At 38.7% G+C, this 13,807-nt stretch overlaps 2 protein-coding genes across 6 annotated transcripts in view; both read left to right on the top strand.

The window, feature by feature from the left end:
• Positions 1-5,457, top strand: part of nrg1 (neuregulin 1) — a 28,235-nt gene extending 22,778 nt beyond the window's left edge. For 4 of the 5 annotated variants that reach the window (XM_020600968.1, XM_020600971.1, XM_020600970.1 and 1 more), the window contains one exon: positions 3,048-5,457. In XM_020600968.1, coding sequence (XP_020456624.1) covers positions 3,048-3,654 — 607 coding nt within the window. In that variant the 3' untranslated portion in view covers positions 3,655-5,457. The remainder of the gene's footprint in view (positions 1-3,047) is intronic. The other variant, XM_020600972.1, reaches the window with a different exon arrangement.
• Positions 5,458-6,899: 1,442 nt separating this feature from the next.
• Positions 6,900-13,555, top strand: LOC109960698 (thyrotropin receptor-like). The gene is made up of 11 exons (XM_020600979.1): positions 6,900-7,132; positions 7,211-7,282; positions 8,411-8,485; positions 8,942-9,016; positions 9,171-9,245; positions 9,345-9,422; positions 10,606-10,674; positions 10,984-11,061; positions 11,251-11,439; positions 12,091-13,180; positions 13,262-13,555. Exons 1-11 carry the CDS (start codon positions 6,969-6,971, stop codon positions 13,541-13,543), a joined length of 2,247 nt encoding a protein of 748 aa, XP_020456635.1. The 5' UTR covers positions 6,900-6,968; the 3' UTR covers positions 13,544-13,555.
• Positions 13,556-13,807: the final 252 nt, after the last annotated feature.

A 13,807-nucleotide genomic window follows, 5' to 3' on the forward strand; every position in this document is an offset into this window, starting at 1 on the left:
AGTAAATGTACTTAGTTATTTTCCAAAACTACTGTGTTGTTGGTGTGGACTGTAATATAAAAAGGTGTTTCTGTGAAAAATGACCTGGGAGAACTGGGAGATCCTTTGTCAGGAGCCTTACATATATAAGCTTTAGCTGTACTTTAGTATTTTGTCAGCATTGTACAGTAGCTGAATAAACCTTTGTGAAGTTAGGCCTACATTGCACTACCTGCAGTAATTTTTACAGTGCCTTGCGAAAGTATTCGGCCCCCTTGAACTTTGCGACCTTTTGCCACATTTCAGGCTTCAAACATAAAGATATAAAACTGTAATTTTTTGTGAAGAATCAACAACAAGTGGGACACAATCATGAAGTGGAATGAAATTTATTGGATATTTCAAACTTTTTTAACAAATAAAAAACTGAATAATTGGGCGTGCAAAATTATTCAGCCCCTTTACTTTCAGTGCAGCAAACTCTCTCCAGAAGTTCAGTGAGGATCTCTGAATGATCCAATGTTGACCTAAATGACTAATGATGATAAATAGAATCCACCTGTGTGTAATCAAGTCTCCGTATAAATGCACCTGCACTGTGATAGTCTCAGAGGTCTGTTTAAAGCGCAGAGAGCATCATGAAGAACAAGGAACACACCAGGCAGGTCCGAGATACTGTTGTGGAGAAGTTTAAAGCCGGATTTGGATACAAAAAGATTTCCCAAGCTTTAAACATCCCAAGGAGCACTGTGCAAGCGATAATATTGAAATGGAAGGAGTATCAGACCACTGCAAATCTACCAAGACCTGGCCGTCCCTCTAAACTTTCAGCTCATACAAGGAGCAGACTGATCAGAGATGCAGCCAAGAGGCCCATGATCACTCTGGATGAACTGCAGAGATCTACAGCTGAGGTGGGAGACTCTGTCCATAGGACAACAATCAGTCGTATACTGCACAAATCTGGCCTTTATGGAAGAGTGGCAAGAAGAAAGCCATTTCTTAAAGATATCCATAAAAAGTGTCGTTTAAAGTTTGCCACAAGCCACCTGGGAGACACACCAAACATGTGGAAGAAGGTGCTCTGGTCAGATGAAACCAAAATCGAACTTTTTGGCAACAATGCAAAACGTTATGTTTGGCGTAAAAGCAACACCGCTCATCACCCTGAACACACCATCCCCACTGTCAAACATGGTGGTGGCAGCATCATGGTTTGGGGCTGCTTTTCTTCAGCAGGGGCAGGGAAGATGGTTAAAATTGATGGGAAGATGGATGGAGCCAAATACAGGACCATTCTGGAAGGAAACCTGATGGAGTCTGCAACAGACCTGAGACTGGGACGGAGATTTGTCTTCCAACAAGACAATGATCCAAAACATAAAGCCAAATCTACAATGGAATGGTTCACAAATAAACATATCCAGGTGTTAGAATGGCCAAGTCAAAGTCCAGACCTGAATCCAATCGAGAATCTGTGGAAAGAACTGAAAACTGCTGTTCACAAATGCTCTCCATCCAACCTCACTGAGCTCGAGCTGTTTTGCAAGGAGGCATGGGCAAAAATTTCAGTCTCTCGATGTGCAAAACTGATAGAGACATACCCCAAGCGATTTACAGCTGTAATCGCAGCAAAAGGTGGCGCTACAACGTATTAACTTAAGGGGGTTGAATAATTTTGCACGCCCAATTTTTCAGTTTTTTATTTGTTAAAAAAGTTTGACATATCCAATAAATTTCGTTCCACTTCATGATTGTGTCCCACTTGTTGTTGATTCTTCGCAAAAAATTACAGTTTTATATCTTTATGTTTGAAGCCTGAAATGTGGCAAAAGGTCGCAAAGTTCAAGGGGGCCGAATACTTTCGCAAGGCACTGTAACTGCTTTGCAACAGCTTTTTCAAGGATTTTGGAAATAAATGGGAGATTGGATATTGGTCTATAATTAGCTAGGACACCTGGGTCAAGAGTAGGCTTTTTGAGTAGAGGTTTAATTACTGCAATTACTTATGGTGGCTTCACTTCTGCTACAGCTGTCATGTAGTCTACGTTTTATACAGTCAATGGCCTAAACCTAACTCGAATGGTTCCATAGTGTTTATAACTATTTCCATGACAATGAGGATCCAGTACACTTGCTAGTGGGATGGTCATATGAGTTTTTACCTCTTCAGATTATGTTTGGTTTTCCATGCAGTTTAGCAAAACATGAAATTAGGCCAGAAATTCCTACTCTGCTCTGTTTTTCTATGGTCCAGATGTGCAGGTTAAGCTTAATTTATAGTTGTGCATTAAGGGATTAAGAGCCTAACTATGGAGCTTACTGTAACTGATGTACACCTCCCAAAAATGTGACTGCATGTCAAGGATATGGTGCTTATGGAGATCTCACATGGAGCCCTCAAGAACTGTGATTGTTGCTTCTGACGCCAGTGGAGATTGCTATGAAGGCAAGACAACATGAAGGACATTTTAATAAGCCTCAGAACTTTTCTTCATTCATGAAACATATTGCAAAGCCACTGCACACCTCCTGCTCACTGCTCTCTGTCACAACAAATAAAAGAAAATACACACTGCCATTTCATGTGAATGAACGAATGTTACGAGTATGAATGACAATGAAAATGACAGGAATTGTCATGAATGTTCTAAAAATGCTGATAGCACTGTCAGCTTGGCCTTGTCACCATCCTCTACTTGAAACAAATTTCAAAATTTCTGGTGATGCAGACACTAAAGGGAGGTGATCTATGAGTTTCCAAGCCCCCCTACCTTCTAAAGGATAAGTAAATGGATGGATGGGTCTTTATGCCCACAGCCCTGCAATGACAGTCAGTACATTTAAAATTTTTGTTGTGTAATAAGAATGCCACTTTTACAACTCTACTGTATATTTGAACCTATAGCTTGATGTGCTTTAGACTCAGTTCTATGTCCAGTAACTCAAACAATTACTGTATGTGTACTTTTTTTATTTCAGATGCGATACAGTACATAAACACTACACATAAACATCTTTATAACAAAATGTGTAAAAAGCATTTCTGTTTTGTGTTTGTGCTGTAGGTTTGTATCTGCCATGAGAAGCCCGACTCAGCTGTCTCCAGTGTCCCAGATCTCTCCTGAAACTCCAGGGTCTCCTCCATCAGAACTGTCAGCCCCACTCTCCAGCCTGGCCATCTCTGTCCCCTCAGTGGCTTTAAGTCTCTCTGGTGAGGAGGAGCGCCCTCTGCTGTTGTCAAATGGACATCCACCACACAAGCCCTTGAGCCGGGATGAACAGAAGAGGAACTCTGCCCACTACAACCACGGTCATATGGCACATAGCTTACCACCTAGCCCACTGTTTACTATGGAGAATGTTAACTACCAAATCATAGGTGATGGTGACACCAAAGCTGCCGGCCACATGTTCTCAGAAGCATCTGAAAAGCTAATTAATACAAACAACATCAATGACCGTAGCAACAAAAAAACAGGAGTCACCAATGGCCATGTGCTGCATAATGTGGATTCTAGTGGTGACAACAAGCTAGTGAGTGAAACACTGGAGCCTCGGAGGGAACACACACCCTTCCTTACCACAGATAATACTACAGCCCTGTTGATCAGGGTTATGGACAGCAGAAGGACTAACCCAGCATCACCAAATGATAGTGTGCAAGTCAAGTAATCTAATTCCACCAACAAACAAGATCCAGTTGCTGTGTAAAGTAAAAAGAAATTGCTGAGAGTCATTTATGTTAAGGGGGAAAGGAGTAATCACTATTAAACCTTTATTTTCTATAAATTATTTGCTGTGTAAAGACTTTCAAAGATAAATGAAAAAAGAAACTTTTATTTTAGTGATGTAGTGAATAAAGAGTTTTATAAATTAAAAAAAAGTACACATGTGTTCATGTCTTGTAGGTAAAGTGCCATACACTAGTATGTAGCATCAATTCACATATTATATTTCAGTGCAGAAACATATCGATGGTGCCTTTGTTTGGTATGCTTAAGGAACTGCAACATGCATACTGGGCCATATATTCATCATCGTAATCTTCCAGTTAACAATCACAAATAACTCGCTGGCCATCTTTAATGTCCTGCAGTTGGAAGTGCCCGCTGACACAACAGTCAACAGCAACACTCTTATGTGTTCAAAGTGCATGCTATGTGCTGTGATGGAACAATGAGAAGCTCCTCTTTAGCCATTTGACCTGACTGGTCAATCATCTGACTGATTGTAGGCTACTGATTATAAGCTGCCTGGCTAAGACTTTTTCCAGACTTCAACTTCTCGACCGATGATTATGAATAAATTATTAGTCAGCTCAAAAGCTAAAACAGCTAAAATCAAATCCAGTCTACTTTGAGAGGGGGAAACTCAATGTTTTAGTCCTCTCTGAACTACAGTATAGACGGCTGTCTAATCTTCAGTGGTATCCTGCTGATTGGCAGATACTGTTAGGTGCCTATAAAGTCCAGTCAGTAAAGTCTGGCTCTTAGTCTGGTACTAATAATGTCATGATCACTTCAGTTTCTTTAGCAGATTTTACTGTATATTGGAATTTGAAGATGGCCATTTCATTGTAAAAGAGGCACTGCATCGGTTAGTATTAAAGTTTAGCATGAAGACCAGCAATTTCCTGTTTCTTCAAGAGGACAGCCCAGTTACAGGATCGCTCCATCACCCGTATACTGCTGATTGAATCTTTAAATGCAATGTGTATATTCAGTGAAAGACTAAACATATGGTTCATTTTGTCTTGTGGGCAGACATCCACATGTTCCTGAGTAATGCATTTTGGAATTAAAGGAATTGTTCAATATATACATGATGGTAAACCACTTGAATTTGTTCATTCTAAGACTGTATGTATACACTTAATTCAAATTTGATCTTATTTTAACTGCTTCTGTTCACATCTGCATTTTGATTGTATGTGATTTTCAAAAAGAAAATACTGTTTTGACTATATATGCTGAACACAAGAACACCGTTAGAAAATACATGTCAGACTGTCACAATTTCTAGACTCTAGACTAAGCTGATTTATGAAAAGTAAATCAAAAATCTGCATTGCTGGGCTCTGTAATCAACCATAGTTTCTTAATGTATGTATGTAGAATCAGCAGTCAGCCTAGCATATGAGTAAATATGATGACACAGATGTGCTGCCCCATAATTAGTGTTTTAATGGTGACCGTACTTCTGTATTTTATATTTACATTAGGATTATTTATTATTTATTGGTAATTCCTGCTAATTGCAAGCAAGGATTACTGTTGCATAGTACACACATATATATTTTAACAAACATAATTTAAAAATGTTAAATATAAATGGCCATCTGTTCCATGTGGTTATTAGAACTAAATAGAAAATAATTACTTGTATATTTTGTCACTTGTATGCTAAACATAACTCAGAATGCATTGCTTTTGAGTCTAAGAGTGTCTTTAAATGATGTAAATACACCATGACAACCTTCAGCGCTGTTGTTTCTTATTAAATATTAAATCAGTTCTGTGTTTTATGCCTCACAGCATCACAATATTTGTTTAAATGCATTCTTTCATCTCTATGCCTTGCCACTGATGAATACAGTGAACATTAATTTTGTGCTGTAATGACATGAAAGTTTCATATATGATTATATATGTAAACATTTGCAAAACTGAGAATTGTAGTTTTTAACCTATTATTAGTAACAATGTAAGAAACCATAATAACATAAATGATTAACACATTTTGAAAGAAAGCAGTATTGTACAGTTCTACAGTCCTTAATGAGGGTGAAACTGGGAGACCAAAAACACATTAAGTAACAGGTGAGTAACAGGTAAATTATCTTGTACTGATTTAGAGGATGCAGGTAAGTATACTCAAACACAGTGGTACTAGGCAAAGTGTTTGCACAGTACCAACTCAGGTAAGAGCCATCAGGCCTTTCAACGAAAAGGAAACTAATATGGGATCACGCAGAGATAGAGTCGGTGCCTAAGGAATTTCAGACAGCAGAAACTCAGTTGATAGGAAAATACTTAATACTAAATTAAGTTATATCCTGTTGTGCTCAACACACAGTATGTGTGATATTCTCAGAGACTCTTGAACATTTATTCCCTGAAGAAGAATACTGTTTTCATTAATATGTAAAAAAGACAAAAGTACAAAAAAAGTAGCCCACTGGTAAAGTCTGCTATAGCCATTCTGCTGTTCTCTGCTACCAGCCAAGAAAAGAGAAGCTGTCATATATAGCCTTGTTATACTTGTCTTTAAAATAAAATGTAAACTTTTATGCCTTCAATTGGGTGTTAGTTTTCCCTGTGGTATAGAAAATAATAATGAATATCAATATTTTTCAAGGAATTGTATCGAAGTTAGAAAGTATTGTGACAATGCTACAGTATGTACAGTATGTATGTGAAAGTGAGATATTCAATTTTTGCTTCACTGTTTAATTCCAGCTAATCCAAAAATGGGCGACCTGTGACGGGACCCTCCTTCCCTCAAAACAGCCTTAACAGTTCTGCATTGGCTTCATTTCTCAGCCTTGGAGGTTGCTGCTTGGTTAAAAACAGTTATAAACTGTCTTTATGCACTGTTTGTAAATGCTGTGTTACTGACAATTAATTTTGAATTGAATTCAGCTGGACAGGGATGCCCATTTGAATTTAAAATTTATGTTTCAATGTCTGTGGTGTACATATAATATTTTATATGTATTTTAGTCCAAAATGCCCATAGGGGATCATTGATGGAGAATTATTTCCATGCATTCTTCACTTTTGCTGACATAACTTGTATTATGAAAGGAGACATTTATTATATTTTTCCATTTTATTTTGAAGGTCTTAACTTTTGAAGTGCCAGCTTGTAATCCTGCAAGACTTCCACTACTAGCCGACATTCCAGGACAGCCTATCCTCTTTCTATACCTCTCTCACTGTGCAGCGTCACCTGAGAGTCTCCACCACTGAATCTCTGCCCTTACAATGATGACTGATTTCAATCTCCTTTTTTTCATTTTCGTTGCCGTCGAGGCCACTCTCTCTCTGGAATATTGCCCAACCCATTGCCAGTGTGACTGGGACATCCATACTGTGTCATGTTTTGGAGCAGAGACCATGCCAGTTTTCCATTCCAGCACACAGCAAGTGTAAGTAACCACATTCTTTCAACTCTGATCTTTAGTAATAAGACCATAAAGTCCCAAGACTGTTTATTTCTGTTTCAGGTGGCTTGTGGGGACAAAACTTTCTTCTATTCCTCAGAATGCCTTCACAAACTTGGCAAATATTTCTCACATGTAAGATTCTCTATTTTTCAAACACTAACCTCTTTCTTTCAAACCAGCATAATTGGCAAGAATGGGAAGTATCACTCACTAAGAAAAATAAACAACATTAAAACTAATAAAAACCAGCAGAGGAACCGTTCAAAGCCAAGAGCCTCCACCAAGACTGTGAAAAAAAATTCCAAGTTACTCTTTAACCTCTAGAGTCCCTGCGTCCTCATATGAGGACCGCACAGCTTGGGTTTCCAAAGCTCAGGACTCTAGAGGTTAACAACAACCCCAAAACCCTAACCCTAGGGACAAAGATTTAAAGTAAAGCTGATAAGGTAATGTTGTGGTGTAGAATCTCTTACAACTGAACACATACAGCTAAATAGCAATCATCATCTAGCAATCAAAGATAGAAAGGCTGGCCTCAACGCTGCTGCTTGTGACACTATGACATTTGTTGTATTGCAAACAAATGTATATGATCGTGATCTTCTTCTTGCCATTTTATGTCAGTTGTCAAACAAGGAAATGATGTGTTGCTGCCACCAACAGTGGAGACAGAAACTAACATGAAGTTCAATTTTGCTTAGTGGAGGGAAGTGTTGATCCCTCATACATCTTTATATACAGTCTGTGTGCTTGCTGGGCAACTTTGGCACAACTAAACCTTAAATATTTGCATATGAACATACTGTATGGCTTTCTTGGTAATTACCCCCAAATGATATCAAAATATTAATTACTGCAGTGTAATAATGTACAGGAGTGACTTCTCTATTTGGTATTTAATGGAGAACACAATGGGCCTTGTGTTCTTATAAACCTCTCACTTTTTTCATTGAAGTTTGCTGTTCCAAGTTAAAATCAGCCAAACACCTCCTGTGCACTGTTACATAGTTATTACATTATATTAGCATAATCCACTTCGCACAATCCAAAATTCTCATACCATTGAAATCTAGAAAACCTCTCAGTACTGTATTATAGTGAATCATTAAATTCTCGTATTCATACTGCTTACAAACTAATGTTTGTACGAGTTGCTTTTGCACGAGGCCCAATTAGTGCAAACCACTGCAAATTCAAAAATAGCAGTAGCCTATAGATTGTGTTTTTGTTGTGCTTTGTTTGTTTGTGTGCTTTTTTCAGATACATCTCTGATGATGATACTTTAAAATATCTTGAGAGGCATTCGTTCTACAACCTGTCCACGGTCATTCACATGTACGTAACCTCTGAGCAGTGCAACTTAACTGTAGTTAAAATGAAGCCTCACATGTAATGTACATCCCAACAGAAATGTACAGTGTCATCTTTGTCTCATATCATGCTGCATCTGTCTTAACCCTAACCCTCTGGCCAACAGTAGCATCAAACTACCCACAATGACATATCATATTGATAAACCTAAGTGAGATGCCTTTCTTCTGTCATGTATTGCTTAACAAAGTACAAACACTTGGACATTTCACAGTTGATGTTCAGAACTTTAAATGTCGTGGTTAAACTTTCAGTAATTAAATTACTGTAAAAGAAAAAGGGGATGACATGTTTGGCAATGTAAAACATATACTTAAAACAATTCTTATAAGTCAATTTTTTGAATTACTGAGTCAGAGATTATGAGATAGTAAAGTGTGTGTGTGTGTGTGTGTGTGTGTGTGTGTATGTGTCTAATAGACAACTAACTGGTATTAAAAGATTGTCATACGTTGACCAAGAGGCATTTAAGGATCTGCCTAATTTAAAGTACCTGTAAGTAAAATGACTTATTTATTGTCTTAGATTATTTTAGTATATTTTCAGAAGAAAACAATGTAAAAGCTCTGTAAATAGTAATAACAACATTTCTGATGCAATTCCGTTCCTAGTTCAAGCATTAACTGGTTACTGATTTGTTTCAATGCAGTGGGATCACCAACACAGGACTAACCTCGTTTCCTGTGCTACAATATATTCAGTCCAGCCAAGAGGATTTTATTTTGTATGTAGTATTTAAATATATCTAATTGCAATGTTTATTTAAATGTATGAATTTTGAACTGGTGTGTAAAATATTTCACACTCTTACCTTTTTTAACAGGGAAATAGTGGAGAATGCCTTCATACATGTCATATCTGCTAATTCTTTCACTGGAATATCTGAGAATGCTCTGACCCTGTAAGTTGGATTTAGCTGAGCAGTGGTTCAAATGTCATTTTCAGACTCATTGTGGATCAGCAGATCCTGAATATTACTTGGATCCAGATCATTCTTTGGTGTGTGGTAAATTGTATACTGTGCAATTTTTGTCCAAGCATTATAAGCATTATGTATAGGGTTAGAAGCAAAAATATTGAAATTGGCCCTATCTCACAGTGGTGAAGAATCCTTAAAAAAAACTTCTGGATCTGGATGATGATCCAAATCAGCACCAAAAGGCCCACACCCTAACACTCCAAAACATTTAATCAAATTCCATTCATTCGTTTTTGAGTTATGCTGTGAACAAACCACATTAATATAATTGTCATAAAATATCTGAACAAGAAAGATCAATTTCCCGTGGGGCCATTTCACCTACTGTAGGTCAAAAATATGTCCAGTAGTGGTCCTGTAGATAGCATATCGCAATAAGTGTCCTGCAAGATATAAAAACACACTAATATGCTGACATGCCCAGTTTGGAAAATGTAGCGTTTTAGGGAGATTCCAGTTCATTCCATGGAATTGCCCTAATCAGAAGATCTGCTCAGGCAAAGCAGGAATAACAGGCCTGCTTTGACTGCACTAGCTGGAATAACTTTGAATCTGACTGCTTCTACAGACCTGTCTGACCTCACTGACACAGTGACATCAAATATCTGGATTTATGAAGACATGCATGTGCCCACCAAACATCTCTCTATATACAACAACAATTCCTTTAAGCTAAGTGCCCCCTCCCCTTTTTTTTCTACATGCACTTATAACCTGTGCAGAAATTTAGAGACCCTCAGTGCTTAGATACACTGGCTCAGCTATGACTGAACAAATGGCATCGGGGAACAGTCAATTGTGAATGGTTGTGGCAGACTGTCACTTAAATTAGTAGGAATGTTAAGATGGCCTTCAGGCATTCCAGTGTATCACTGGATTAATTAGACACTGGGAAAATGAGGAAAATATTTATTTAATGGTCAGGAGACTGTAAATGCTCTAAGAGTATTTGTAGTCCAAAATGTGCTTTGAGTTCACAAAGCATGCCCCACAATGTCACATATAGACATGAAACAGATTTTTCTTTTCTTCAAATAAAACTATTGTAGTGAATGGAAGGTTCACAGGATATTGTCCCCCACCCCCTTCCTTTTTTTTTTTTTAGCATGCTGAATAGCAATGGCGTGAAAGAGATCCAGCGCTATGCCTTCAATGGAAGCAGACTGGAGGAAGTGTATGCAATTTTGAATTACTGCAGTGAAACAACAACAAGTGATAGCACACTAAATGGAGTTAACTAGTAATTTAGTTATGTACAACCAATGTGTTTTTATTTGATCTATTTTTAATGTGTTTGGGTCTTAATAACCTGACTGACTGGCAAGTTGAATTTACTGTTGTCTTATCCAAAATAATGTTTTGGAGAAGTAATAAAGTTATTTGGAGTTTTGTATATGTTAACAGAAAAGGAATATCAGTCATAAAAAAAAAGCATACATTTTGACCACATTAATTTGCCCTTCATTGATTCTTCATCCTTCAGGTATCTTCACAGGAATGTGGATTTGGAACACATAGATGAATTTGCATTTTATGGAGTGATTCACGGTCCAACTCACTTGTGAGTGCCTGAAATGTACAGAATCTGCTAGAAATGGAATTGAGAAATTAGAAAAATAACTTTACTTTGTGATTCCTTACATTAAAAATAAATATGTTCTAACTACAGCACATCTTAAGGCTGGATACAGAGCCAGTCTTAGTATTGTGTCCAGCTAAATGAATTGTCACTCTTTGTCTGTCTTTCCAGAGACCTTTCAGAAACTAAAGTTGGCTCTTTGCCTTCAATTGGTATGGAGACCATTGAAAAGCTCCAAGCTAAAAACACTTGGGCCCTCAAAACACTGCCCCCCTTAAGAGCCTTTCTCCACTTACAGGTTGCTGAATTGACCTTCCCAAGCCATTGCTGTGGTCTAAAAATGTTGAAAAGATGGAGAGGGTAAGTAAGAGAATAAAAAGTGTTGAATAATAGTTTACCACTCTGTTTGTTTTGTTCCTCATGAATGTATGTGTCCTTTTGAGACCAAATTACCCTCAGGCCCACTGTATAGTGTATGTATTGTGTACTCGCAAAAGCTGGACAAGTCTAGAGTGATTTCAGTGAAATGAAAACAAAGTTCATTTTTCATTGTTGTAGTGATTCTACATTTAAACATTTGACCAGCAGTGCAGAGACATTAGCTTCTAAAAGGTTTTGAGGGAGACTGACCTCTCGAACCATTAAGAGATTTTCAATTATTTCTGCTTGATCAGTAAGTTTTGTTGCATTCTCATTTATGACAAATAGCTGAAGAGCTGGGCAGAGTGTGGTGGCACATAGCAGATCGTAGTAGAGTGTATTGAGGCAGTGCTGGGTGGAGACGAGTGGGCTGATTTGGAGTTTCATTCTAGTGCTCCCTTAAGTTACATACTATAGCCTAATGTTGCTGCAACTGTCTATTTATTGGTATAATTGTTTAATCCTTTTACACTGAAATTCTCAAACGCATTGGCATTTGTGATGTGAAAGAATGTAATATTTCAACATTTGCATGCATATAAAAAACACTATAGTTCATTCTGTGATCATTAATCCTTATCTCTGTTCAAGACAATCTGAGGCAGTTATTTGCAACTTGACCCGGACTGCTTTGGAAAAGCTGCAGGAATCCTCTGTAGCTCTCTCTCAGAGATATCTGGGACACAGAAGCTACCAGCATCTGAAGGACAGCCTTGGTGTCCCAACTACCGACACTACAAATCACAATGGCTACTCCAGCACCCCTAGATGTCCCACTGAACAGTCTCAAATCGAGGGTTTGTTTTATGTGGAGCTGCCTACAGAGCACGTCAGTGACAGTTTTGAGTTTGCACTGTGTAATGAACTTCACACAGATAGTCACAGAGTCTCGTGCACCCCCCTGCCTGGTGCCCTGAAACCCTGTGAGGATGTGATGAGTCGAGGCTTCCTGAGGGTGCTGGTCTGGGTGGTCAGTCTGTTAGCCATTTCAGCCAACCTCCTGGTGATGCTTATCCTGCTGACCAGCCAGCAGAAGTTGTCCGTTACTCGTTTCCTGATGGGGCACCTGGCGTTTGCAGACTTTTGTATGGGGATGTACTTACTGCTCATTGCATCTGTTGATCTCTACACACGATCCCATTATTATCACTATGCTATTGCCTGGCAAACAGGCAGTGGCTGCAGTCTAGCAGGAACATTATCAGTCTTTGCCAGTGAGCTATCTGTGTATACGTTAACTTTAATCAGCCTTCAGCGCTGGCATGCCATCTTCTTTGCAATGAGACCAGAAAAAAAAATGAGGTTACGCCACGCAGCTGTGCTGATGCTCATCGGCTGGTTGCTGTGTGTGATCCTAGCACTGCTGCCCCTGGTTGGTGTGAGCAGTTACCAGAAAGTTAGCATCTGCCTTCCCATGGACACTGAGACACCTGCTGCTCAAGCCTATGTGGTATCTATCCTGATGGTTAATGTCATTGCTTTTATAATGGTATGCTTATGTTACCTCCACATCTACTGTGTGGTGCACAATCCCCAGCACCAGTCCAGCAGATGTGATACCAGCATGGCCAAACGCATGGCGGTTCTCATTTTCACCAACTTTTTGTGTCTGGTTCCCATTTGCTTCTATGGACTGTCTGCAGCTCTTCACCAACCGCTGATGACTGTCACAGATTCCAAGGTGTGACTTCCACTTGAGCTTTAATCTAGAATTGTGTGTGCGCGTGTAAAATAAAGGCTAATTCATGTTTTTCCTCCACAGGTGCTACTGGTGCTTTTCTATCCTATCAACTCTTGTGCACACCCATTTTTTTATGCAATCCTGACCAAGGCGTTTCACCAAGACATCCTAATGTTGCTGAGCCGGATGGGGGTGTGCCAGCGGCAAGCACACCTCTATCGAACCCAGCTTGTCAGTATTACTCCCTACATATACAGAGAGGCAATGTCTGCCCCACACTCCAGCACCCAAATCCCAAAAGGTTCAAGTACAGGAATCACCAGCCTACAAGATGCACCACAGTTGCTTTTGAAATTTGATTAATTTTCCATGTACTAGTAGATTTAAGCAATAATAGTTGTCTCTATATACAGTGGGTACGGAAAGTATTCAAACCCCCTTAAATTTTTCACTCTTTGTTATATTGCAGCCATATGCTAAAATCATTTAAGTTCATTTTTTTTCCTCATTAATGTACACACAGCACCCCATATTGACAGAAAAACACAGAATTTGACATTTTTGCTGATTTATTAAAAAAGAAAAACTGAAATATCACATGGTCATAAGTATTCAGACCCTTTGCTC

This window comes from Monopterus albus, unplaced genomic scaffold, assembly GCF_001952655.1.
Source record: "Monopterus albus unplaced genomic scaffold, M_albus_1.0 scaffold50.1, whole genome shotgun sequence".
Classification (NCBI taxonomy): domain Eukaryota; kingdom Metazoa; phylum Chordata; class Actinopteri; order Synbranchiformes; family Synbranchidae; genus Monopterus; species Monopterus albus.